General features: G+C 39.8%; 1 protein-coding gene across 2 annotated transcripts in view; it reads right to left on the bottom strand.

Moving 5' to 3' along the window:
• The window catches only part of MAF (MAF bZIP transcription factor), a 453,850-nt gene extending 433,664 nt beyond the window's left edge, over nucleotides 1-20,186 (bottom strand). Inside the window, exons 1-3 of one of the 2 annotated variants that reach the window (XM_060185130.1) lie at nucleotides 18,253-20,186; nucleotides 5,749-5,809; nucleotides 2,151-3,522 (exon numbers count right to left, since the gene is read on the bottom strand). In XM_060185130.1, coding sequence (XP_060041113.1) covers nucleotides 5,776-5,809; nucleotides 18,253-19,373 — 1,155 coding nt within the window. In that variant the 5' untranslated portion in view covers nucleotides 19,374-20,186 and the 3' untranslated portion in view covers nucleotides 2,151-3,522; nucleotides 5,749-5,775. Of the gene's footprint in view, nucleotides 1-2,150; nucleotides 3,523-5,748; nucleotides 5,810-18,252 lie in introns of those variants that run through there. The other variant, XM_060185131.1, reaches the window with a different exon arrangement.
• Between the last annotated feature and the right edge of the window lie 5,724 nt (nucleotides 20,187-25,910).

Raw genomic sequence — 25,910 nt, 5'->3', positions numbered from 1 at the left:
GAAATTGCATCCATGATCTCCATCCCACAGCTTCACCAAGGCATTTCCCAGAAATAGGAATGGAGAGTTCTTCAATACTAATATTAAACATATGAACTAATATAAGAGGAAACTTTGTTTGAGTCCTTCTTTACTAGTTTCCCCTTCTCTAGAATAAGGAAATTTCCTCTAAGCACTGATGAAGTTCCAAATTTGGATTGAACAAGCAAAACTTCCCCTCCAAGAGCCAAGTCTTGATTGGACTTGTATTTTCCAATCAAGATCAAGGCTGAAGCCCTCCAAGTCCTCCAACTTTTACCAACTTACTTTGGGAAAGGGTATATTATCTGGCCTCAGATCTGGTGGGAGGGCTTCCAGTAGCATCACGTGCAAGCTCATGACCAAAGCACTTTTTGTTGTGATACTGGTATCTTGACTTGCCAGAATACTGCTAAGTAATCACAAATCAGAGCAAATAGAAGTAACATTCCAACTAGTTAGGTTATCCAAACTGCACACAGAGACTAGAGAATGCACAGCATTGTGACTAACACCAACCATGAACAACTAAGTTGCATTTTGAAAGAGCAATTACTTAAGTTCTGGACTGTTGGCTCCATACCAATAAGCATTGAGCATGAGATTAAACAGGTACTGGTAAAAGACTCAGTTCCCTGAGTCCTCAGACATAGTGAATTTCCAGAAGGCTGCTGAGGAGAAAGGAAGCTGAGAGTTCTCAGTCCTGGGCAAGAAAGCATCCCCAAGGCTCACAGAAATCCTGTCCTGTCCTCATTTCCAACTCTCGTCCCCTGTGAGGGTAAGACAGGTTCAGAGTTCCAGACTCTCCAGTTCAAGCTTCTTCTAGCCCATGACTGTGTACAGCCCTCCTACAATACAGTTGTGAAAACCTATATCTGGGCTTAAAGTGAAGAAAAGAACATTAATAGCTTGGAAAAAATAATAGCAAGTAAACCAAGCAGGCTAAGTATCAGTTCAGAACTAGAAATATGTGCTACTCCCTGGAGCAAAGAATGCAAAAGCAGCTCTTCCTTTGGATGTAAAAAGGTTAAGGATGGACAGAGGAATTTCTAATCTCTCTTGGTTATCCACACTGCCCTTCAGGCACACTAGCAGGGCCTTGGAAAAAATGGGCTGCAAGGTTCTTAAACTAATATAGGTATTATAAACACCTTAAAAATTTTAAAGTGATTCTAACTGCTCCAGGTAAGAGAGAAAGAAATAAAGGAAGTACGTGGAAAACTATTGTACTATTCATAAGCTTTAGCCCTGTAAGAGACCCCTATGTCAGCTCCCCCCAGCCCCAATTACTACACATCAGAAACAAACCTCATTTTAAAACATAAACATGCCAGAGGCACACCACAGCAGTATAGACTCAAGCCCTTTAATTAACTACCACAGGTAGCAAAAGGTCTCTTTTGATTAACTTGGGAGGGGGGTGGTTGTCAACCCTAGCCTTAGAATTCCTTTAAATAATTACAAACCTCAACTCAACACTGCTGCTGGCAGGAGCTTGGGAAGAAGTAAAGAAATTTTGTCTGTAGAGCCCAATTTAAAGGAAGCATGACCTCCAGGTCAATTTCAGATCAATTCAATTCTCACCTCCACTGCCTACCTGCTAGCAAATGAACTTACTGTGCTTTTCAATTGGCTGAAATGACTGAAAGGAAATTGTCACTAGCTGCATGGAGTACAGATTATTAGAGGGTATTTTCTGAAGGAAAAGGTGAAAACAAAACCCATCCAATGTTCTCCTTTCCTCTTTCTTCTATTCTCACTTTGCCCCTTATTTGTTTGTAGGGTGCAAATGTACTCTTTTGATTGTTAATTAGGTGTTAACATTGTTCAGGAGCTTACAGCTGACATTTCAGGTCACTACCCAGTGGCTATATTGTCTCTAATGACAATATCTATAATTACTGTAGTTGGTTTGATTTTTCTTTCTTGTTGGTTGGAAATCCTTTCCCTCTTCCTCCATTTGGAATTAATTCCCATCCAAAATTGTATAGTTGCTCATAGCTTTATTTTATTTCCTGTAGATGCTGGAAAGAGAAGCACACTAAATTTTCCAATTGGTTTGCCCTTTTCCCAGAATTCCAAATATTGCAAAAAGGAGACCATGGGGGGAAAGAACAAAACAAAACCAACCCTTCTACTTAGCTCATTTATTGCTGATAATTTCATTAGGTGCCAAGAAAACAAAACAAAAAAAAATTTAGATACTAAACAACAACTTTACAGAAATTTTTTGACTGAGGAAATGACTCAGTAAGCAGCAGGTGAAGAGAATTTAAACATTGGCATCTGTGAATGGAAGCAGTAAACCTGAGATTTTGGCAGGTAACTAAATGTGTGCTTTTAAAAATGCAAACTCTTTAAACAAGCATCATTTCATTTTAAATAATGAGGGTTATACTTTTGCAAAGATTCCTTCTTCCTTTTTTCCATAAATGTGTATTTCCATCTCTAAATCAGCCCTTTCAGTAGTATCCTATCACTACAGAAACTAGTATAAATTCATGTGGCATCATTAGAATAGTTATAATGTATATACACAGATATAACTGATTGGTTAAATCAGCTCAGGAGTCGGCTGGTGCCCACAAAAAGAAAACCATTAGGCAACCTTATAAAGAAAGGGGGTTTCGGGATGAGTTACGCAGGAATATAATCCAAGTAGACAAACAACAACAGTAAACAATTACGTAAGTTTGAATAATAGAACACTTTACACAGGAGTATTTCCCCATATTTGCTCAGTGCCAACAAATACATTGATGTCACTTGCTTGAGACATAGTCTTAGAACTTGTGATGGATTGGTCCGTGCTCCAAATCTGCATGCAAGAGTGTACTCTTTGTTGCCTTGAGGGCTGGGGGTTTAACTCTAAAACCTGAGTATCTAGAAGCACTGAGAGGCCTGTAATGAAGAGTCAAGCCCATTCTCTGATCTTACTTGGACTTTTCAAATGGAGGCACCAAGAAATTAGAATTTACAGTCTGTGTTTTTCAAATGTCCTTTTCATGAGAACCACTGATTCACCATTTCTGTGGAAATACTTTGATGAGCTTTGCAAGTAAAACATGGTTAGGACAGTTTTATATTTAAATTAAATCACTGTGCAGGGCACCACTTTTGACAGTGGGCAACAGGAAACCATGCTTACATTTTATTGGTGGATGAATATGGGTAATATGAGAAGATAAGCTATACAGAGTAAAAGTAGGATTTCTACATACTTTTACTACTTTTTTTAAACCTCAGTTCACAAAATAATAAAGCCTCCTTTACATTTGCTTTAGTTTATATTGGCTTAGGTACAATCAAGATGAAGCATGTCCACTCAGCTAATTGTAAGACTAGAAAAAGAAAAAAAAAGATGGGGACTTGGAACCCAGGAAGTACTGTTTATACAAATTCCATCAGCTTCTTCCTTAGGTACATATCCCACTGGCCCTGCCCCCAGTCGACTCTGTAAGACTCGGCCGCATCTGGCTGGATCTTAGCCAATGTCAGGAACATCTGAAATGGGCAGAGTATAGATGTGAGCAGGCTAATGTCCATCACTACCTTCAGAATTAGTGTTATAGCACACAAGATTTAATAATGTGTTTAGTAGGATCATTTTCAATTTTGATGCAAAGCATGTATAGTTGTGCTCTCTCCTTCGGACAAATCAAGTTAACCGATAGTCTTTAAGGTGAATTCTAAAGTCACCCTTGGTCAAGCAATGTCATCACTACTTCTATGGCAATGACACTAACATCACAAAACAACCTTGTGCTGCCTGGAGAAAATGCACATCAAATTTCAGTATACCACTGCTATTGCTATGAAGCTTCATGTTAGATCTGTCCTTAGAATGCTCACCCTTGGCAAATCATGAATTTTCATATTTGCATACATTGAGCTGTAACATGCACTGATGGAAACTGTTAGTCAGGATCAAGGGAATTTACAGAAATGGAGGACTTAATCTTTCTCCAGTACCATTTAGGATGAGTATTTTGTAACATACCCGAAAACCATAATATACTTTAGACTGTGTTTTTGAGAACAAGAAAGAGATAGTTAAATGACTTGTGATTTAATTTTCATACTCTCATCTATAAATTTCAAGAAATAACCCATGGAATATAAATTAGCAGAAGAGCAGAAAGGTAATGGTTCCTCATTTTTTTGCATCTACTACTCAAATCCCTTAGTCAAAATGATTTTCTGAAAACAGACTAAGTAACTCTCCCAAGAGTATCAAGAATTGGACTTTTCATGGACCAGCTTATAATATCTAATATCACAGAATAACTGTGAGGAATTACCCTCCTCCTCTCCAAATTCCCCCATCTGGTTAAATGCCTTCTTCTTCCTTAGTCTCTGCTGTCAATCATGTGCAGGACTGAAATTTTATTTCTTTCCCCCAGTAACCATATATGAAATATTACTAGTGGGGTCAGGACCAGTTTGGACCTTGCTTTAAAAGTTCATTAATTCTTTGCTGCAAATGGATGCTTTCAATGTAACAGAACCTCCAGTTGGCCTTCATCATCATATTTAACAGATGGTTTTTAAATTGCAATAATAAAGGCAGAGATAAAATATTATTTTGCATGTATGGATATGGACATTCAAATTAATCCCCAGAGTATACACCAAGTTAAATACCTCTGTATGAGAACTACTAAAGAAAATGTTAATTTTGTATAAAGCTAGAAAAAATCATGTTAAATTCACAATCCAAATTTTAAAAGAGTATCATAACAGCAGTGTGTAGACATAAGCAAACAAGTACTATTTTTAAGAAGTAGGCGGAAAGGGGGTCTGTTTTCCTGACACATTCATTTCACTGGGTCCTTTAAGTGCATCTCCTTTGCAAAGAATAGCATTTTGACAGTGTGGGTATCCCCCCCCCCCACTCAGTCTTTCCAGAAAACTATATTTCATGCAGATTCCTCAGCAAGCAAAAATTTTCATATAAAACCAAATGTCCTTCCATTAGCCAAAAAGAGGTAACAGGAATACATAAAACAATGATACTAAGTAATTATTGATGTGAGAGTGTTAGTCTAGCTCTCTAAATGAAGAGGATTCATAATTAAATTCACACTAGGTTACTTGTAATTGAAAACCCATTTAAGTAGCATAATTTCATTTTTCCAGTAGATGAAAATCAGATTTTGCCTCCTACCTATCTCCTCCCCTCCACTTCTACCTAGAATTAAAGAAAGGTGTAACTCCAAAGTCACATTTGGACACAGAAGGAGGGAGGACATGCTGTGCTTTGAAATCACACTAAATTTTCCAAATGCAAGTGTGGAATGAATTGTAATAGACAGTAATTTGGGATGTTTATAAGTCCCAGGTAAACAGACCAATGGCTACGAATACTTATTGTATAGATGCCCTCCATCACCCAGAGTATCTGACATTCAAGAGGGACTAGTTCTCTGAATGTGAATAGTTTTACTCTAGAGCTAAGGCTAAACATCTGACCGTTACTCAAATTGGTTTAGTCACAATGCACACCACACTCAGGTAACAAAATATCAAAATGCATGCATTCTCACATACATTGTATCACTTCTCTTCAGCACCTAGGATCACCCTTTTATGTTACATGTGACACCCCAATAGCAAACTGCTAAAATAGGAGCTTTTCACACCTAAAAAAGTAATTCATTGCTTGCTTGCTTTCCAACTCACTGAAGATTTACTAGAACAAGCACATGCAAATCAGAAATCAAGATGTACCTCTTTGACTTCAGGCAACAGGATTTTTCACATCACTGATGTAGAGGATTCCCTTGGGTACCTGATTTAGCAAATATATTAAAATAAACAAAGGGTAATTAATAACCATGGAGAAGGTTTCAAGGACAGCATGTAAAAGGCAGTGTATCTATGAGAAGGGCAGAATTTGTCCAAAGAGTGATTTTTTTTTAGTCCACTTCTTTGGTGATCTCCTTGTCTCAGCCTTTCCAGAGGAAGGGGTTCACATGGAAGAGAATGGCATGGAATATAGGGCCACTATTTCTCTAATCCCAGAAAGAATGAGAATGATATCCACTGGCCTGGCAAACCGAATCAGCTTAGAAGCAGTCCAGAGAGAAGCAAGTGATTCCAGTTCACAGCAGAGAAAGATGTGATAGAAGCTCTGACACAAGTTTCTTTAGCACGTACAGACTGATCATCCCTCAACGGAAACAAACTGGCCCAGCCCTCACTGTACTTCCCAAGAGCACATTCTCTTCCATCTTCCTCCCTCCTCTGATACTCTGGTCTGTTCTGCTGGCACTGCTGACCTTAATTGCAAATGTTCTCTTAACAAACAGAACCATTTAAATCCCACTCCTTTATTTATTAATTTCCTCTCTGTATAAATTAGTAGCCTGGGATGCTTAGAATGGTGATATGAAAATGAGGTGGCTTAAAAAAAAGTCTTCTTGCTTCACAGTGAATAACAAAGCACAGTAATTCAAAGTAGTTAGCATTCTACAGTTCAAAAAACCCTTATTGCTATTAGCTGTACTAATGTAAGTGGCAAAATAATTATCATTTACTGTATGGAGTCCAATATTTTCCAGACAGCAGCTTAATAACAAAGCAGACCTGTCATTTCTCCCTATAGTTAGTCACACTATACAAGTTCAGACTGTCAAAATATATTTAAAATCTAATTGAAAAAATTCAACATGGTTCCAGCAAATCTGTATACACTAACTGTGATAAACTAGTAATTGAGTCTAATTTTTTTCCAAAATAGAGTTATTTTTCTTTATTCATCCACACTTTTATTTGGCTTAATTTATAGTTAGTGTGAACAAATAAGTTATCCTCATGTACCTGGTTAACTATATAGGTTTCTGTAAGTCAACATACTCTTTGTTTACTTAAATTTGTATTTGACATAAAGCTTTAAATATTTCAAATGATCTTTTGCTAAATGATATGATTATGAATTCCAGCATTTGAATAAACACATTTGCACCCTTAGATCTATCAGATTTATCCAAATCTGTTACATGCCTTCCTTCACATTTCATGTCAGAAATGCCTTTAGAAACCTTCTGATACTAACAACTCTTCCTCATGAAATTGTATATATTAATCTCTTTGCCAAATGTATTATTTCTATGCCAAAAAAGAAACAAGAAACATGCTGAAGTTATAAAACCTGGAAGTGTTATCAGTATATCAATTGTTCTCCATTTGAAGTTCAAATGGCTAATCTCTTTAAAAATCCCTTCCCATATAAGTTCCCATATAAGGTTACTTCTTTTTAATCTTTAGAAACAACAGATTCTTGTAGAAACACAAGTGAATTGAGTTTAAAAGCTTAAGAGATTGTGGAGAGAGTATTTTTTTAATTCCTTTGAGGACATTGCAAACACATGTTAGGCTTTTGCAAGGAATATTTACATGAGATCATATACTTGTAAAGCAATTTTCAATTTTAGAAAAATATTACAGAGCAATAATTGAGTGTAAGCTTTGCAAAATGCCTTTGCCTTCCTGACCATGTCACCAATAGCCTTTGTTATTTTGGGAGAAAAAGAATCAGGCCTCATTAAATGTGATATTTGGCATCTTGCCTGAAATCTCATAAAGTAGATGTCCTTTTTAGATCATTGGTGTCATTTTCCTCAAGATGACCTCTACTCTCTGACCACCTGGGGAACTCATCTTGATATCAAGGCATTTGCTTTCAAAATGGGGGACAACACAGATTCAGTTTGTACACCTGAGTAGAGCTCAAAAGCTATTGCAGTTTTTCTGTTCTCCTTTTCAGCCAGGCTGATCATGGGGTAGGGGTGAAGTAAAAGGGGACAAAAAAATTGCATGGGAGTAGGACAGAAGAGTTTGGAGTTGGACCCTAGGGGATGGTGTGATACAAACCATTCCTTTGGCCAGCACAGAACTTCTTACAGATCCATCTGTTTATTTAATGACTAAATTATCTTTTTAATAGCATAAGAATGTGTAGAGATATTCCAGGGAAGATATTAAAAGAGCTGCACAGCATGGAGAATTAACACTGACAGTGCACCTGAAACAATCTACAGAAGGTCAATGTGGGTCCCCACCCAGTCCTAGTCAAACCATATAGGGAGACTTGATGAAAAGATCATTCTAAGACATAACTTCAGGCTAGATTTGCTCGTGTCTAAAGAAGTATAGATAGAATAAACCAATTAACTTTGATGTCCTGTGATGCTTTTTTAATTCAAAATGTGGAAACTACAAATTTATCCTTCCCACTTAACAATGTGTTAAAAGAATTCCATGAGTATATTTTAAGACCAAATTAGTAAACAAATGCCAAATGAAAGGACATGCTGGATTCATTTCCCCAAAGACTGAAATATCTTTTATTTATTTAAATTTATTTTATTTATTCCCTTTTGTTGCCATAATATCATCTTTTTTAACAGACTAAATCTTAGAACAACTACCAGATATTTTCCACTATTCTATCAAAAGGGATGTTAGTTTAATTTAAAAGTGTAGTGAAAGCGTCTCAGTTGTTGAAGTCACTGTTTTGGCTTCAATGTATTTCTCTGCACAGGCACAAATACTTCCCTGATACATGGGAGAAAAGTGACTTATTTTAAAAGGGTGGTCCCTATAATAAAAAAATAAATAAAAAGGCCTCACAGGGAGGAATGAGTTCCTTTCTGAAATTAGTCCTTTTCAAGTTTTTTTTTTCCCTCTTGAGACAGTTCTGGAGTGCTTGAGATTTGCTTGAAAATATATGAAATCCAGGGAATGCAAGCAACTCTGTCCTGCTGGAGCTGCCAATAACACCCTAAGAAAGCTACTTTTCCTATAGTGAGCATCAAACTACACCAGGAAAAACCCAATCCAACAAAGATTTCTGTAAAGATTTAAAAGCCAGCTCTCTGGGTTTCCTTGTTTTCTTTCCCCTTTTCCATCATTTCTGTGGGTGGAAGCAGAGAGATAAATCTGGAAAATGGGCAAAAAGATTCATAGAATAAGTCAAATGATTGATCTGGAGTCAAGGTTCTTAGCTACAGAAGACTCTGGGAGAGGGAGCGCTGTAGGGATGGAGTGCTTCAAGGTGAAAGACTGAGCCTTTTAAAGCTGAGTTCACCTCCCTCTTCACAACACCCACCCCAGAGGTAATGCAACAGATCACTTGATTTGAGAATGGGGAAGCTCTGCTCTAGCTGTAGCAGTCTTCTATGATAATTTAAACTACATTTCAATACAAACATGAGTCCTCTATGGGAGCCCTAACAGATGTAAGCACAGTCCTAGAGCTTACTGGGTATAATCAAGGCCATTAGCATCACTGGGGACACAGGTTAGATCTGGGTTTCTCAGAGAGGAGTTAGTTTACTGGGGTTCAGCAAAATGCCCTGGGGCTTAGGTCTGATCAAGGATTTCCTGGTGGCCTCAGGCATTTGCTAAAACTCTGCCCAACCCTCTCATCTTTAGGTCTGCTGTGTTTGAGTCTGGGGCTTCTGCAAGTGTTGAGCACACCTGGTCCCACTCTGACTCAGCCACCAGGTGCAGTGGTCAGAGATGTCCTGGCTGAGGGGGTTCAGGGGAATAGACATGTATAGGAGGAGCGGGTGGGTGGAGGGTGTGTCTACGTTTCTGCAGGTATGTGTGTGTAGGAGGGTGCATGGAAAATAGGAGGAGGGGTGATCTTGACAGTCTCTTTGTCTCCTTCAGTCCAGGCTATAAACTCCTGAGCACCAGTATTTCCAGTCAGTGTTGGGAATTTTGGAGTCATCTTCTCATGTCTTGCCATCCCTGTCTTTGTCAACACTAAAATAGTTAACTGAAGTGACTTATGGGATCCCAAGCTTTAGCCTTGATAAGGACCTTGACTTCTGAGTTCCTCTGAGGGCTCTGAGTAACTGAGCATGGAGAGAAGAGATGCTGGGTGTTCTGCAAAGGATGATGGCAAGGGGCAAAGGTCTGGTGAGGAGAGTCGTGGGTATATCTATTGTTTTCAGGAAACTTGGGACCTCCAGGTCTGTCTATCATTTGTCAGACACCCTGCAAATGGACCCTTTCTGGAAGGCAACAGTGGCCCTAGACATAATCAGCAGTTAAAGACTGGCAATTGGGCCAAGGTCAGACTGTTAGTCTGACTTCCAGCTTCTCCCAGCTCCTCCACCAACCCCTTTCCTGCTCTTAGCTCCTTTAGAGTTTGAGATCACTTGTGTTCCTGAGATCCACTCAGGCCTGTTTTTCCCTCTAGTGAGCTCCCACCCCTCCACCCAGCTGTAGGTCTCCCCTCTAAGAAGGCTAGACACCCTCTTCTCCAGGCTCCCAGTAGTGAATGAGATCATGTAGAACTAGTATAAATTGGGGTTTCTAACAAGGAATTGAAATCATTGATCAGACTTTTTAACCCAGGGTTTCCTTCAGTACTATCCTGGATAGGAAATCTCTTAGGAGAGTCATTTTTACTCCTCTTTGCTAGGTTCTATAAGGTTTCATGGCCTGCCCTATCTCTAACCATAAGATCCAACAGCAAGAAAAATCCATTCCTTGACATCTTAGCTTGAAAACTGGTAAGGTTGGGGATCTGAATATTTAAAATAGAGAAAGTCAGCCCAAATCTCTAGTGTGCACGTCACACCCAGGCCTGGGCGGGGTGGAGGTAGAGGAGACTGTGGTGAATGTAGAACTATTTCCTCTCTTCCCATTCCTCTTCCTAAGCCTCATTCTCCCTTCTGCTTCTCTCATGAATTAATACCCCTTTCTAATCATAACTAAAGATCTGAGAATCTTTGAGGAAAGGAGAGATGTGATTTACCAGTCCAGATTTCTAATTATAGGGAAAATTGTTATTTAACAGAATGGAAAGAAAAGAAGATGCGAAGATGCGTTTTTTTTTTTTTTTTTTTTTTTTTTAGAGGAAAGAAGTGCTTTGTAGATGATTATGATTTGGGTAAGGAACTGTGCATTTCAAATCACAGCCTCTCAGTGAGAAATACATTTTGTGAGTTTCTTAAAACTATCCAACTCAGATGCACATTCACATAAAGGCCTGATTTCTGTGTGCTATTGATGTGTTCTTTCTATCTCAGCCTTGTAGTGGGGAGATTTATGGAAAACACACAAAGGACTTTCAAATTTAAACAATAAAAACTGTCATGATGCCATAAAACCACTTGTGGTGACCATATAAATATTAGTATAACATGTGTGACTGGTTGAAAATGTCACCACTGTAAAATCACCAGTTGATAGATTTATACATGACCTAAATAAAGTTAAGACATTAACAATTTCCTCAGATCTCTCAATTGAGGTTTGATCTCAAAAATTGTTTTCAAAAAGGAAACATATGTGAGTGTACTTGAAAGTAATAGCCAAACCTCCTTTGCACCTGGCTTGTATTTTCAGGGTCTGAGTTCAGTCCATGAGCAAGTGAAATTCAGACTGGCAAATGGGACTGTTCCCGGGATTCTGGCCTTCTCCTCACCATTTTCTACTCTGTCTCACTTCTAACCTCTCACAGATGGTGCAGGATCTGGAGCCCTGGGTTTTACTATGCTTTCCTACAGAGTGATTTGATCTGGTTTGTTTTTTTGTTTGGCCCCTCTCAAAAGTGGAGAGATGTTTCCACAATGTTGCAGGATTGTATTCATTCTTTGTACCCTGGCAAACAAGAGACAGAGTGGGAGGTTGAAGGTTGAAATTCTCTCACCCTATTCCTATCCCTGCTAGGAAAAAAAAAAAAAAGATGAAAGCTAGACAGAGATGTTTGTTTAGGTGATGAGACTAGGTACCTTTTTGGTGGGGCTGCTTGATGTCTAAATTTTAAGGGTGTATGTTAAAAGTGAGGAAAATAGTATACTTAGAAGGTATATTCTCAGAAAGCAGGTTAAAACACAAACATTTGCATTTTTTTTCTTTTTTTTAAGGCAAAGTCAAACAAACCCTGATTCAGGCATCTAGATCCGAAGCTAACTTACTCTCTGGTGACTACTGAAAAATCATACCTTGGATTTGGGACATCTCTTAGATTCTGAGTTGAGAGCAAATACCAGTATTTTCCTTTATTTCCCTCAAAACAACAAGGAAGGCACTAACTTTATTCATCCTAAATGAGAAACAATCAGTGGGGGAAAATTATAACCTGTTAACTGTAGATAAAGCATCCCTTAAAAAGTGAAGACATGGGGAGTCGGGCTGTAGCGTAGCGGGTTAAGTGCAGGTGGCACAAAGTGCAAGGACCTGCATAAGGACTCTGGTTCGAGCCCTGGTGTCTATCTTTCTCTCCCCCTCTCTGTCTTCCCCCTCCTCTCTCCATTTCTCTCTGTCCTATCCACAACAATAACAACAATAATAACTACAACAATAAAACAACAAGGGCAACAAAAGGGAATAAATAAATACTAAATATTAAAAAAAAGTGAAGACATGTATTCAAAAAAGGGACATAATAATAACAACTATTATTATTTTTTTATCCAATGAAAGTAGATTACATTGGGGACAGGGAACCTTGCAAATCATCTATCTGAAACACTAAACTGAGCTTTCTAGCCTCTCACTGCTCGTTTATATGAGGAGTTAGGTAGGCCGAGTTTGGTTGTGCTTTTACTGGCATGCTTTGAAGTGAGACAGTGAAGGCTGTCACTCATATATTTTAATCTTCCAATATATCCCAGTGAGTTTTTAACTACTGAAAAAATAACAGAAATACATGGATGGCAAACTTGTAAATATATATATTGGCCAAGAATGAGTTAGGAGCCCAGTTCATAAAACTGGAAGTTTGAAAAGCGGGAAAAAGTTGCCTAGAAAAAAATAACAAGAACACAAATGCCTCCAAGTTGTTCTGCATCTCTGAAAGTGTCAGAATTAATTTCAGTGATTCAGTCCCAATATCCATATCCTGGGAAGGTAGCAACTACCAAGACAGCTCCACCTTGTGAGAATGGCCACAATTTGACCTGTTCACTGTTTTTCTGTAATAAAGATGGTGGTTTGGCAAGGAGTCCAAGACCTATTTAATGACAGATATATCCTGAATTAATGTTAATAAGTAAAGCTCCTGGGGTAAAGGTATAAAGGAGAGGGGGGAAATCAGTATAATCAGGTAATAAATTAAAAAAAAAAGAGTATTTCTCATTGAAGCAGTCTGTGTTGAGTGAGGGCCCAGGTGGTTATGATATTGAGGCAGATATGTATAATATTTACACATCATTTCCTCACTGAGATCAGGAAGTAGAATCTCTGCCTATTTGATTCTAATCTATTAATCTTTCAGATATATTGTAAAAAATTATGGCAGGGTTTTCTGAGAAAGGAAACGTGCAAAAAAAAAACTGGGAAATTAAAGGGAAGTAATTTTGTTAAAGCCTGGTAGCAGAGAAGGGTGGGGGTGGGAGGAGATAAAACACACAGACGGTGTGTATCTAGCTAACTTTGTATTTGATCACAGATTTTTTTTTTAACACCTATGCCTGATAAAGGAAGAGGGTTTGATGTTGCTGGTATACAAAATGCTACTAAGGGCATACCGCAGAACCACGGTCCTTGATTTCTATAAAACTTCTCTGTTCATAACATCTGCTGGGTAAAGGGGGATCAAATATTTTTTACTTCATAGTAAAATTAACTGCAAGAGAAACAATGAAGTGTGAAAAAGTACTATCTAGAGTGTGCACATCTACATATATTTTAAAAATGGTTACCATCTGAAAATGTCCTTTTGTTAAATATACCAACGTATGTATTTAAATTTTGGTGGATTTTTAAAACTAGTATTACAGGTTAAAAACACTGTCAACTTATTTGAGTTTCAAGTATTATAAATTGAGAGGAACTGGTTTGTTTTGCTATGGGTCTGTATGCATGCCTTTCAGACAAGCGGCGTCTTTAATTAGTATGGGGGGCATTTGATAACCTCCTCTATGACAGCTTTCTTTAAAAAGAAGACTAAACAGAAGTCAGGGGCAGGTTGTACTACAGGATTGCAAATTATAATAACAATGATTTACTTTTCATCTATAGTTCTCATATAAATCTCAATTTGTGAAAACACTGGTAAATACACATTGATGGGGCTTCCAAAATGTGCAGTATCCCACTGATGGTTCAGACTTGCTAGTGGGCTCAGTTCTCTAATTGGAATAAAAGGGATTTTAACACTATTTAGATACAAACTCAAATGTAAAGGGAAAGCTAGATTTCCTTAAGATTTTTGTTTTTACCCTAGATTTATTTGTAGTAAGGACATTTAGGTAGGATTTAGGATTTCTCTGTGAAAACATAGCATGTATTTGTGTCCACCAATGACATTGCATTTCAAAGTTTTTAGTAATGGCTTTTTTTTTTTAAATGCTTTTCTGTGGGAGTTAACTTTCTCTTAAAGCCTCATTTTTGCCAGCACTCCATTTCGTTTTCTAATGTTTGGAGGCCCAAACCTGCTTATTACATTGCCTTCTACAGTACTAGCAAAATACTTGATTGTGTTACACAACTCTATTTTTCTCCCAAGTTATATTCCTCAGGAGATAATCACAATAACTCCATCATGAATGTCTCTCTTAATTTGAGAATGTATTTTCCTAAAATCCTTCATCTAGCTTGTTTGTTTGAAACATAAGTGATGTCTCTGTTTCTGCTCTTTAGATATACAGCTTCTTCTGCTTTATCTCTTTAGAACTGAGGATGAGAAATCTCTAAAGCAGAGATTTACTATTAAGACTTCTGTTAGGCAAAATTAAGTGTGGACTCAGGAGTTACATCCCAACTAGCACACAAAGGAAGGTCAAAATGAAGACAGTATATATATTGGCTTGACGTTCTGTGAAAAAAGGGGACGGAGATAAGATGATAAAATTGGCCAGAACTCTTCAGCTCCAAGCACAACCTGTTTTCTTCAAAATAAGACCTTAGTTCAAAGCTGCAATATTATCTTTTTTTTTTTTAAGAACCGAAAACAAAATAAAACAAAAGTCATTGTGTTTGGCTGTATTTTCAAAAACAGTGCTGGCTTTGTCTAACATTCTATTAGCATTTTAGGGGAAGTTGACTAAGAGTGCAAGCTGTCTGAATTTGTAACATTAGTTGCATGAATTTGTGTCATATCAAAAATAGGTCAATGCTGCTTGTAAGGGTAACTCAAGACTTTCCCAGTGATGTCTAAATTATCCCCCCAGATACAGACAGTTGTGGGTTAAATACCAATAAATCAAAGCACAGCCTTTCATCCAGGACAGTATTTTTTTGTTTGTTTGTTTGTATTTCTGGAACTAAGGTGATCTGATATCAATATTAGTTTGTCTTAAGTGGAGAATAAGTGCTAAATATTAAGGATTTAATAGCACACTTTCAATCAGATATATACTTGGAGATACATATATGAGGGTCATTCTTTTTTCCTATTTGACACCAAAGACATTCAAAGTTTAAAAACAAAACTTTGACTTGCCTGAAGTGTTGCTATTAAATCATGTCAGGCCTCGCTAAATAAGAAAATCATGGTGTGATGTGAGGAAGGAAATTTTGTCAATTTTAGCCAAAAGGCAAGAATTATTTATTGTTACCCTTAAATGCATGTGTGGCAAATCAGGGCTGTCATGCTTTAGTGGCCTGCCTTCTTCCTCTCTAGATGAACTTGCTATGGGATCAGATGCTCAGAGTCACATAGCCTTGCTCTCTGCTTGGAATTTTTGTTTGTTTTCATCAGGGGCAATAATGGCTCAAGTCACTTGAAAACTGAAAGCTTTGGAGAGAGGAAATTTGATAGGTCATCATTTACATTTATACTAAATAGTACTACTTATTAAAATGAACTGATCTCCAGTCATACAAAACATACTATATTCCACCCAGGACTATTGTCCCCCTATTCCTCTATTAAATCCTTCTGCAGAAAAGGATGTTTTTGCACTTGTAAAGCAGTGTTGGGCCCAGTTAAACTGTACACTAAGAAACTGAGTACAGAATCAAAAAAAATGCAGTTTATTATTGTAGATTATTCTTTCTCTTGATATAACCAGAATTGAAAATGAAAGAAAAGCACATAGGAACATCACGCGTGGTTAATTAGTAACTCAAGATATAAAACAATTTTGCACAGCAAAATATGTAAAAGAAAGTAACTGACAAGATTTTTTTATATTTATTGTGGTAAGATTTACTTTTTTTTTTTTAAAGACAGGATGTCAGTCCCTGAAAATAACATTTACTGATTATTGCCTTTAAAACTGTGGATTTTTTTTCAAGTTACAGAAAATCCAGTTCTGCACCACAATACAATTGTAAAAAAATCTGCATCATATTAAAACTGTGCAGTAATGCCATTTTATAACTGCATAAATTTTATTAGCGTTCTAAACAGTTTTGCAATTTTTTTCTATCATATGCTTGCAGGTTATATCTTAGTGCAATTCAGTCCCAAATACTTTAATTTTGAAAAAAAAAACATACATTTTGAATGTAAAATACCCCTACAGATATAAACAGGGGTGCTTCCCCTTTTAATACTTTGGTTTTCAATACAGTCAGTGGTATAGCAAAGACTACACATACCCAACTTATATTTAAGTTGCAAGCACATGCTGTATAAGCTACTTTTTAAAAACAGTCCCCTTGCAAACTCTACCCCCCTTAACATCACAACAGTAAACAATTTAGTGCATCGATCTTTTAAAAAATCTACAGCTAAACAGACCTAACTCTTTCAAATGTATCTATTAACATTCCTTTATCTGTAGCATACATTTTAACTGGGCTAACAGATTATAAAAACTAGAATTAAATTATATACTAGAAACCCATAGCATTCCACATTTGACAATGACCAAAAGTCAAAAAAACAATAAAAAACATAAAACAAACCAAAAATAACGGGGCAGATTTTTCTTTTAAAAAATAAATTTTAGACTGCTTTCTGCAACAGCACACAATTTTAATCCCCAAAGTGGGGTGCCATTCTTAGTAAAAAGAAAACATTGAGCTTTTTAATGTTTGTCGTGTTAAATTTTTAACCCCTTCTGGCATCTTTGACAAGGAATGCCTTCAGTGCATTTACAATGGGAGGTTGAAGTTCTGAGTAACTCAAAGAAGTTTTGGAGCAGATGCAAAGTTTCATGGGAAGGAGGCTCTAGGGTTACACTTTTTTTACTCTAACTCAAAAAAGTCATGAGGCAATAAAACAAAAGTACGAATGCCATGCCATAAGTCTTCAAATGTCCATTTCCAAGCCAAAAGGAAAAAAAAAAAAACAGAACAAAAAATAATTATACCATACATGTCCAGCATGCAGGCTTTTCTTTTATTAATATAATGTCTCTTTTTCCATAAAGTCTTTGAAACAGTTATAGTTCATTGTTGCTAAGACAAAGTAGCAAGCATAATAATGCATGAGATGAGAATGAGTTTTTTAATGGCAGACTAAACTCTCAGATTTGGCATCCTAAGGCCAAAACTCACAAGTCACACCCAGAAGGTTGATGCAGGCTTGATTGTGGCAGGTTCATGAGGATTTTTTTTCTATTTTAGCATAACAATGCTAAAAAGCCTGATGGAACTCAGCACGCTGCAAGTCTATAAAACATTTCACATTTTTTTTTCCTTTGCAAGCTCAATCTCCCAGGAAGAACTCAGGAGAAAAAAACAAAAACAAAAAACATAGCTTTCTTTCTTTTTCTTTCTTTCTTTTTATTTTTTTTTTTAAATTTCAGAAAACATGGATGGAGAAGTAAGGGTGGAGGTTTGGGAAATGGGCAACACAGCAAGCTCCCCCCCCCCCCAAAAAAAAGTTTAAAAATTCAAACAAAAAAGTAAAACACACACACACACACACACACACACAGAAATGAACACCAGCTCATGAACTGAAGAAAAAAAATCATATAAGCGGATGATGTAGGCTTCAAAGGTGAGCATGTTTCACATGAAGAACTCTGCTGAGATATTTTAACATTGTGCAAGTTGGGGAGGGGGTGTAAAAAGAAAAAAACGGAAAAAAAAAGCTAGCAAGTTATGGAGAATTTCAGATTGGCAATCTATGAGCCAGACATCCACTCCCTCCCCAACTTAAAAACAGCTACCACCACCACCACCACCATCAACTCGAGCACGGTGTGTGTGTGTGTGTCCTGTGTGTGTGTAGGGGGCCACAGGGGCGATCTTGCAAGGGAGAGGGCTAGGTGGTGGCGAGCAGGGCTCTGCAACTAGCAAGCCTACACCCGAGTCGGACCCCCGCGGAGCACTTATCAAGGTGGCTAGCTGGGAGCATGTCAGACTCACATGAAAAACTCGGGAGAGGACGGGTTGTCGCTGCTCGAGCCATTTTCTCGGAAGCCGCTGCTCACCAACTTCTCGTATTTCTCCTTGTACGCGTCCCTCTCGCGCACCAGCCTGGAGATCTCCTGCTTGAGGTGGTCGACCTGCTGCAGCAGCTGGTTCTTCTCGGATTCCAGGACGTGTCTCTGCTGCACCCTCTTGAAGCGGCAGGACTGGGCATAGCCGCGGTTTTTCAGGGTCCGCCTCTTCTGCTTCAGCCGGATCACCTCCTCCTTGCTGACCCCGCGCAGCTGCCGGTTCAGCTCGCGCACGGACATGGTCACCAGCTGCTCATCGGAGAAGCGGTCGTCGAAGTGCAGGCCGCCCGCGGCATGGTGCGGGTGCAGGGCGCCCCCCGCCCCCGCCGCGCCCCCGCCGCCTCCTCCTCCGCCTCCTCCGCCGCCGCCCCCGGCGCTGGCCGGGCCCCCGCCGCCCGCGCCGCCCGAGCCCCCGGCCGAGGCGGACGCGTTGCCCGCGGCGCCGGGCGCGCCTGCCGTCGGGTGGTGGTGGTGGCCCGCGGCGTGGTGGTGGTGATGGTGGTGGTAGTGCGGACCCGCGCCGCTCTGCGCTGCGGCCGCGGCGATCACGGCGGACACCACGGCGGCGGCGGGGCCCATCTCCTCGCCGCTGCCGCCCAGCGAGGCGCCCGCGCCGGCCCCAGCCGCTGAGGCGAGCTGCTGCGCCCCCCGAGCGTAGCCATCGAAGCCGCCCTGGAGCTGGTGGCTGTTGCTGATGAGCGCCTCGACCGCGTCCTCGGGGCTGAAGCCCAGCGCCTCGGGGTTGAGCTGCTGCGGGTAGCCGGTCATCCAGTAGTAGTCTTCCAGGTGCGCTTTCTGCTCGCTGCCCGAGCCCGGACTGGGCGCCGAGAAGCTGGGGGAAGGGGGCACCGAGCTGCACGGTGTGCTCATGGGGGTGGAGGACAGCGAGCCCCCGGCGATGAGACGGCCGCACTGGCTGATGATGCGGTCGGTCTCCACCGGTTCCTTTTTCACTTCAAACTTCATCAGATCGAAGTCATTAACATATTCCATGGCCAGGGGACTGGTGGGCAGGTCGGAGTTGCTCATTGCCAGTTCTGATGCCATTCTCCTGCCGCCACTGCCGCCGCCGCCGCTCCGCCAGATGGGCTGCAGGAGAGGGGCCAGCGGGCTGTGCTGGGCGGCCAGCGGGTGAGCCAGCTTGCCGGGCTGGGGCGCTTCTCGCTCGCGCGGCTGTGGCTGTCCCGAAACCTCCGAGCGCTCACACCCCCCCTCCCTGCCCGCACCCCCCGCTCCCGCCCTCCCTCCCCCCGCTCACGCCAATGTGCTCGCTTGCTCGCTCGTCCCGGCCCCTCCTCGCCTGCTCGCCTCTGTGCGCTCCGAGCTTGTGGCTTCAGGCTCGGGAAGGTCCTTCGCGGGCTGCGGTGGAGGCGGTGGCGAAGCCCGAGGAGCCCGGCCCGGTGCGCGGTGTCCCCGGCTCGCCGCTCCGCTGCGCGCTTTGCATAAGGAGGGCTCGCCGGGGCTGCTGGCTGGGCGCGCGCCGCGGCCGCTCTCGGCTGGAGGCGAGGTGGGCAGCTGTCCTGGCGAAGCGGGCCTTGGCACGGGAGAGTTAATACTTCATGCTTCTTGTCTCCTCTTCTGCCTGGCTCTTTTGGAATTTTTTTTCTTTTCTTTCCTCTCTCTTTCTCCCTCTCGCGCTCCCTCTCCCTCCGTGCAAAGTGCAAGACAGAGGTGCAGCCAGGCAGAAGAAAAGGGGGGGGGGGTGCTTAGTTCTTTCTTGTCTTTTTTTTTTTAAAGCAAAATAGCGTAGTCCTGGAAAAAGGCGAGGCAGAGAGCAATAAGGGGGGAGGCCAAGCCGAGGAGTAACCCCAGCTCCAGCTCGAAGATGAAAAAAGATTTTAAAGCCTCTGATCCAGCAAGAAGAGTTTAAAGCAATTGCTGAGTTTTATACCACTTGTGACGTCAGGCTCAAAGGGAAATTGACTGGTACTCCGAGCCAATCAGAGTGCAGCTAGAGCGGCCGCGATTAGCATAAAGTATAGAAACAAGGAAACTTTTCTGAGCTGTCAATCAGGGGCCAATCAGCTGACTGTCAGCTGGGACTGGCAAGTTTAACCCTTAGCGTGCCTCAGCCTCCGCGCGAGGAAGCGGAGGCAAGCAGAAAGTTTGGTGCAAGAGGAGAAGATGGTTTGTTGCTTTCCTTTCCCCCAGAAGGATTAGGGGAACCTTGGAGGACGGTTTGCTTTACTTTGGGGGAAGAACGGAAGCCTCTTTTTGGAGTTTTAACTCCACCTCCACTTTGATGGCACCAGCTTGACTCCCCTCCCCTGTCAGCTGTATCCCTAGGACTGCTAATGCTCTAGGCAGTTTTTCCTCTATGACCGTTGGCATCCAGATGTCCGCTTGGGGGTCGGGGGAGAGGGCTGTCCTTTCTTTCTGGAGCCCACAGTGCTGGACTCAAAGTTGGCCCAACTCTTCGTCCCCAGCCCCGGGTACCTGCGCACCGTGTTGTAAGGGTTGGGACCGCGCGCTCACAGCTCTGCTGCACGCTTGCCAAGAGGGGTGGGGGTGAGAAAAGGAGGGGAAGGAAAGAGATAACATTTTAGCAGACTCTCTTAAAGGGGTGACATGAATTGGTCACTTTGCAAGGGGTCTGGCTGCCAGGTCGTGTGCCGCACCTTTGGGCTGGGTGCGGGGGTGGGGAACGAATGCCCACCCAAGTTAACTTCTGGATAGCTCAGTCTGGGTTCAGCCTGGCTCAGACTCAACCCTTACGTTTCTGATTCTGACCTGAGTTGAACATTTGAAATTCATGTCTGTCTGTCTGTGTATCTCTTTCTCTCTGCACCCTCACATGCACTGTTTATCTGGGTCCCGCGCTCACTTTTTGCATTTTTACGTTTAACTTAATTCACACTTGATCGTGGCGAGTTGAGGGGGGAAAAAAACAGCTTTCACCAGCTCCCCTCGAAGGGTTAAATTTTAAACCGCGGTTAAGCCCGGAAATTCCTAGTGGGGGTAGGGTGACAGATGGGGGGTGATGGTGGTTGCTTCTCCCCCTCCCCGTTGTAGATACTAATAACTATTCAATTGTCCAGATCGATTCTTTTAAAGCTTATGCAAAACGCGAAAGCGGGAAAAAGAGAAGAAAAGGAAAGAAACGGAAAAAAGAAAGAACAGACAACTCTGTTTCTAAGATTTTAAAGCGATAGGCAAGTTGGAGAAGCCGAGATTTATTTGGGGGAAAGCAAGAGTGCGCAAAGCAGACACAGCATTGAAGACCAACCCACCTGCTTGGAAGTTGGAACACATGATTTCTCCAACTAGTGAAATGCATTTAGCATTAATAATATTTATTTTACTTTTATGGAGGGGGCTCTAGGAGGGCATATTTAAAAGAAAATTCTTAAATGCCTGCAAAAGCATCTAAGAGTGAAGAAACTATTGTCGGACCGAGTTGGTTTTTACCTCAACAGCGCCACCTTTCGGCAAAGGTCAGTTGAGCTTGATCCCTGTCCAGTTTTGTTGAAGTGAAAAGAAGCTGTTTTTCTGATATGGGGAGGAGGGAAAGAGGCACACAGAAAGTTGTTTGAGTGAGAGAACCAGAACTGGCAGGAAAGAGCCTGAAGATAATACAGGCAGGTGTGGGAATCATACACACACACACACACACACACACACACACACACACACACACACACACACACAGAGAGAGAGAGAGAGAGAGAAAGAGAAAGACACAGAAGCCTTGGGAGTGTGTCATTCTGTCTGAGAGACTTTTGCAAGTGGATCCCATGTAAAGGGGGTCCCATAGAATTAAAAAATTCCAGGATAGATTTTCAACAAATTGTATGGCAGTACCAATAGAATTAAAGTTAATTGTAATTCAGTGATAAATGAGATGTCTCTATTCAGTAAGATTAAGTGCAGTGCTATAAAGTTGTTTATCTGAAAAGTAATTCTCAGAGAACCTGACTTCTGACACTTAGTCATATATTAAGCCAGATTCTCGAACATTGTACTTCAGGAGATTCTCACCCACCCCACAGCTGCAGACTTTACTATTTATAAGGAGACCTTACTTGTCACTTCTGGGCTTCATACACCAAATCTGAATTTGTGTTAATTTCCCTAGCGTTGATAGTCTTCAATTTCAGCAATCCTCAACTTCCTAATGACAGTCTCTACAAAAGGTTTATAGGCACATCATAACCCTAAAAGACTAGTACTGTTGGTATTTTCCAGAAAATGCACTTTTTCTTTTTGTCATTACAGCAGAGAAGCCGTTTAAAAGGGTAGTTTTGGTTTTATAGAAATATTTTGTTGGGATTGAGTGAGGTATGTCTATTACCGGTTTAGGAAATAAAGAGTGACAATTATGTCAATATTTATGGAATTTAACAGAATTCCTTTGCTTTCCTTCACCTAAACAGTATTTTACCTAGTGATGAAAATAAGGGATTATAGTATATGTATTCAGGAAAGAAATCTACTGTTTAAATTACATAAACATGTCATTTGGTATCATCGTTAGCAATACTTTTCTAGACTCTTTTTTATTATTAGCTACAAATGCCTTAAGTTCATTTATATGTAAAATATGAGTTTAGAAGGAATTAATTCTGTTTTGATTTATACAAATTTTATTCATTTGCATCACACTTTGATTGATATAACCCTTAGATATGAACCATATCTTTCATGGAAATATTTCTGCCCAGTAACACTGAGCTTATTACATTTATAAATAAGCAGCATTTATAAATACAGAATTCATTGATGATAGAGACAATGCTATAAAGAGTAAAGGCCATGTACATAATTGTTGCAATTATATATCACTTGTAGATATTAAATTCCCATATTTGGCCAATTAAATATATTACTATCTACACATTTTTATGGCTTAGTTTTGTATACTGCTGTCAAGCCATGATATTTTTTTCTTTCTCTTTTTGCAGTCTTTTATTATAGACTCCTATTTGCTTTAGGAAAAAGAGAGAATAAGAAAAAACATTAGATGTGTAGCAATCTTGCTCTCAGGATTATAACTTGATTTTTCATTCTTGTCCTTTTTACTTTTATTATTTAGTGATTCACAGGGATGTCTAAACATTTACAGTTTCTGTTAGTGGCATTTCTTTTATAACAATTGAGCTCTCTCATTTTAATTAGTACTATTCAGGTTTTTGATTTTCTACAATTATAGAAGGCCACATTTCTTCAGACTACTTTGCTAACATTGTTTGTTTCACTTCTATCCAAGCCAATGTAATCCAAATATAATGTAAACTGTATGTATGTGTTTGTGTGTGTGTGTGTTACTGCTTAATATCCACTTGCTATATATTCTTGAGCAATCTCTGTAGAAAAATAGAGTAATTTGGAAACATACGTTTGTCATTATTGACCAATTCAAATCTGCTGCACTAAAGTGTCTGAAAGCAGTGAATATTTATAGAAGTTTTTTTTTTTGGGGGGGTGAGGAGGGTATGGGTGGAATAATATGTTAATCCATAACATCAAAAACACAATAGTGGTTTCTCAGTTCATATATTACAACTTCATACAAAAATGTTCATATCCAAATTGCAATTACTAAAAGCTAAAAAGAATATATGTTTTTATGATTGCAAGTTAAAAGAATGCCAGTATATCATAGTTGAGTCAGACATATATAGTCTGAGAAGAACAAGATGTATCAAGTGTAGTGTCTGAACTCGTTTATCTAGGAGTTGATTTTTATAATGCAGGACTAACTAGACTCCACTAAATTTTACTAAGAAACTCTAAATTGATTTGAGAAAAGAGTTACTCAGTGTAACTGAATGACAAGGCACTTACTGCTCTTAGGTGAGGTGTTAAAATAAATCCTTTTAGAAGTTTTAGTTAGCAGATTCATGGGAGAAAATTAATAGAATCAGATGAGATAATCTGATAAGGGCATATTTGCTGAGGAAACAGTCTTGCCTCATATTGGAGAATGTGAAACAACAGTCTGATTACTTGGAGTTGTTATGAATAGGTGAATTATGTGCTAAATAATCATCAGAGTAATTCAGCTCTTATTAATTCTTTTCTCTTTAAGCAATTCACAGTTTTAAGTTAAAGCCGCTCTCTCTTTGAAGACACATCTTTTATAATTTTTATTAGAGGTAATTTATTATTTGCATTACCTGTATTTACTTCATAATTGAACATTTTGCATTCAAATTTATGTAATGCATTATGCTTGAGAATATATTTCTGCCTTATTTGCATAAATAGTCACTTACCTCATGAATTACTAACAAAGTTTATCTTAAAATATAGGTTTTTTTTATTAAGTGGAACACAAACATATGTACAATAAATTCTGATTTTCTGGTGTAGTTAGAGAACAACTCATATTTTCTTTCAGTTAAGCTAGTCTGCAACAAGAAGGGAGAGACCATGAGGAGAAAGCAAAACAGAGATAAATGAGATTTTTAGGTTTCTTTTAATGAGTGTATCATTAAATGGGAATGTATGCTTGAGGTGGGGTAGGGGGGAATTACAGAGGATTTTTGATCTCTATTTGCTGTTTGGACTGCTTATTTGATGGCCCTATAAAAGTCATTATCTATACCTTTGTAAAGAATTCTATAATATGTGAGTCACAATGACAAAGTTAGGGATTATGCTTATATTTATTCTGTATGTTGTGAGTTCTGCCAGAGGACACAATTCACATCATTTAATAAAATGTTTTGCATACAAGATGAGAAAAGCCTAGATGTTTTGGCAGGTTCTCTCCCAAATTTGTTCCAGCTCTTCTCCCTCTTTTCACCTTAGAAAGACACCCATCATGGCCTAACAGACATGGGATGTTTGATAGGTAATTTTGTGCATCCTATGCACGTTTGAACGAAAGAACACTTTCTTAAAAAAATTCTAAGCAACAGAGATATAGACTAATGAGATACCTATCCTTCTCTTGCTTACTCACATATAAATTGATTCTCATGATTTTCTTTTCTTTCCTCCATCCTTTTCCTCTTTCCCTTACCTTTCCCCTTCCCTTCTCTCCCTTCTTTCTTTCCACTCCTTTCTCAGGACTTAGGTATCTCCTTAGACTTCTCTTTTCTTTCTGCTGGGGATTCTTTAAAACTTATTCCTCTGCTGTTATCCATTTTTGTACCATGCACAACTTACACTCGAGGGAATTTGTCTCAGAAGCATTCTGTATCAGGACTTGGCAGTGGTGTAACCAGTATAATGCTTAAGGACTGCATAGGGGAAGCTTCATAGTTAGTGAAGTACTGCAGGTATGACTCTTCTGCTTCATCACCCTCTTCCTTTCTTATGTCTCTCTGTATATATCAAAAGGAAGAAATAAAGACCAAAAAAAGGTTTCCTGGAGCTAGGAGACTCCCAGACACCAAGCCCCAAGAATCATCTTGGTAGCAAATAAAGAAGGCATCATATACCTCAAGGATCTTCACTGAGTGATTATTATCAGTATTAATCAATATTAAAACTTCATAACTTATCAATATTAGAACTTCTCAAAAAAAAAAAAAAACACTGCATTGAAAAGTGGACCTAGCAAGGGACCAGCAGATACCTCACTGGGTAGATGAGGCATACATGTTACCATGTACAAGGACCTGGGTTTGGGTCCCG

This window comes from Erinaceus europaeus, chromosome 2, assembly GCF_950295315.1.
Source record: "Erinaceus europaeus chromosome 2, mEriEur2.1, whole genome shotgun sequence".
Taxonomy (NCBI): Eukaryota; Metazoa; Chordata; class Mammalia; order Eulipotyphla; family Erinaceidae; genus Erinaceus; species Erinaceus europaeus.
Note: the sequence above shows the minus strand (reverse complement) of the source record. Positions and strands in the feature narration are given on the sequence as shown.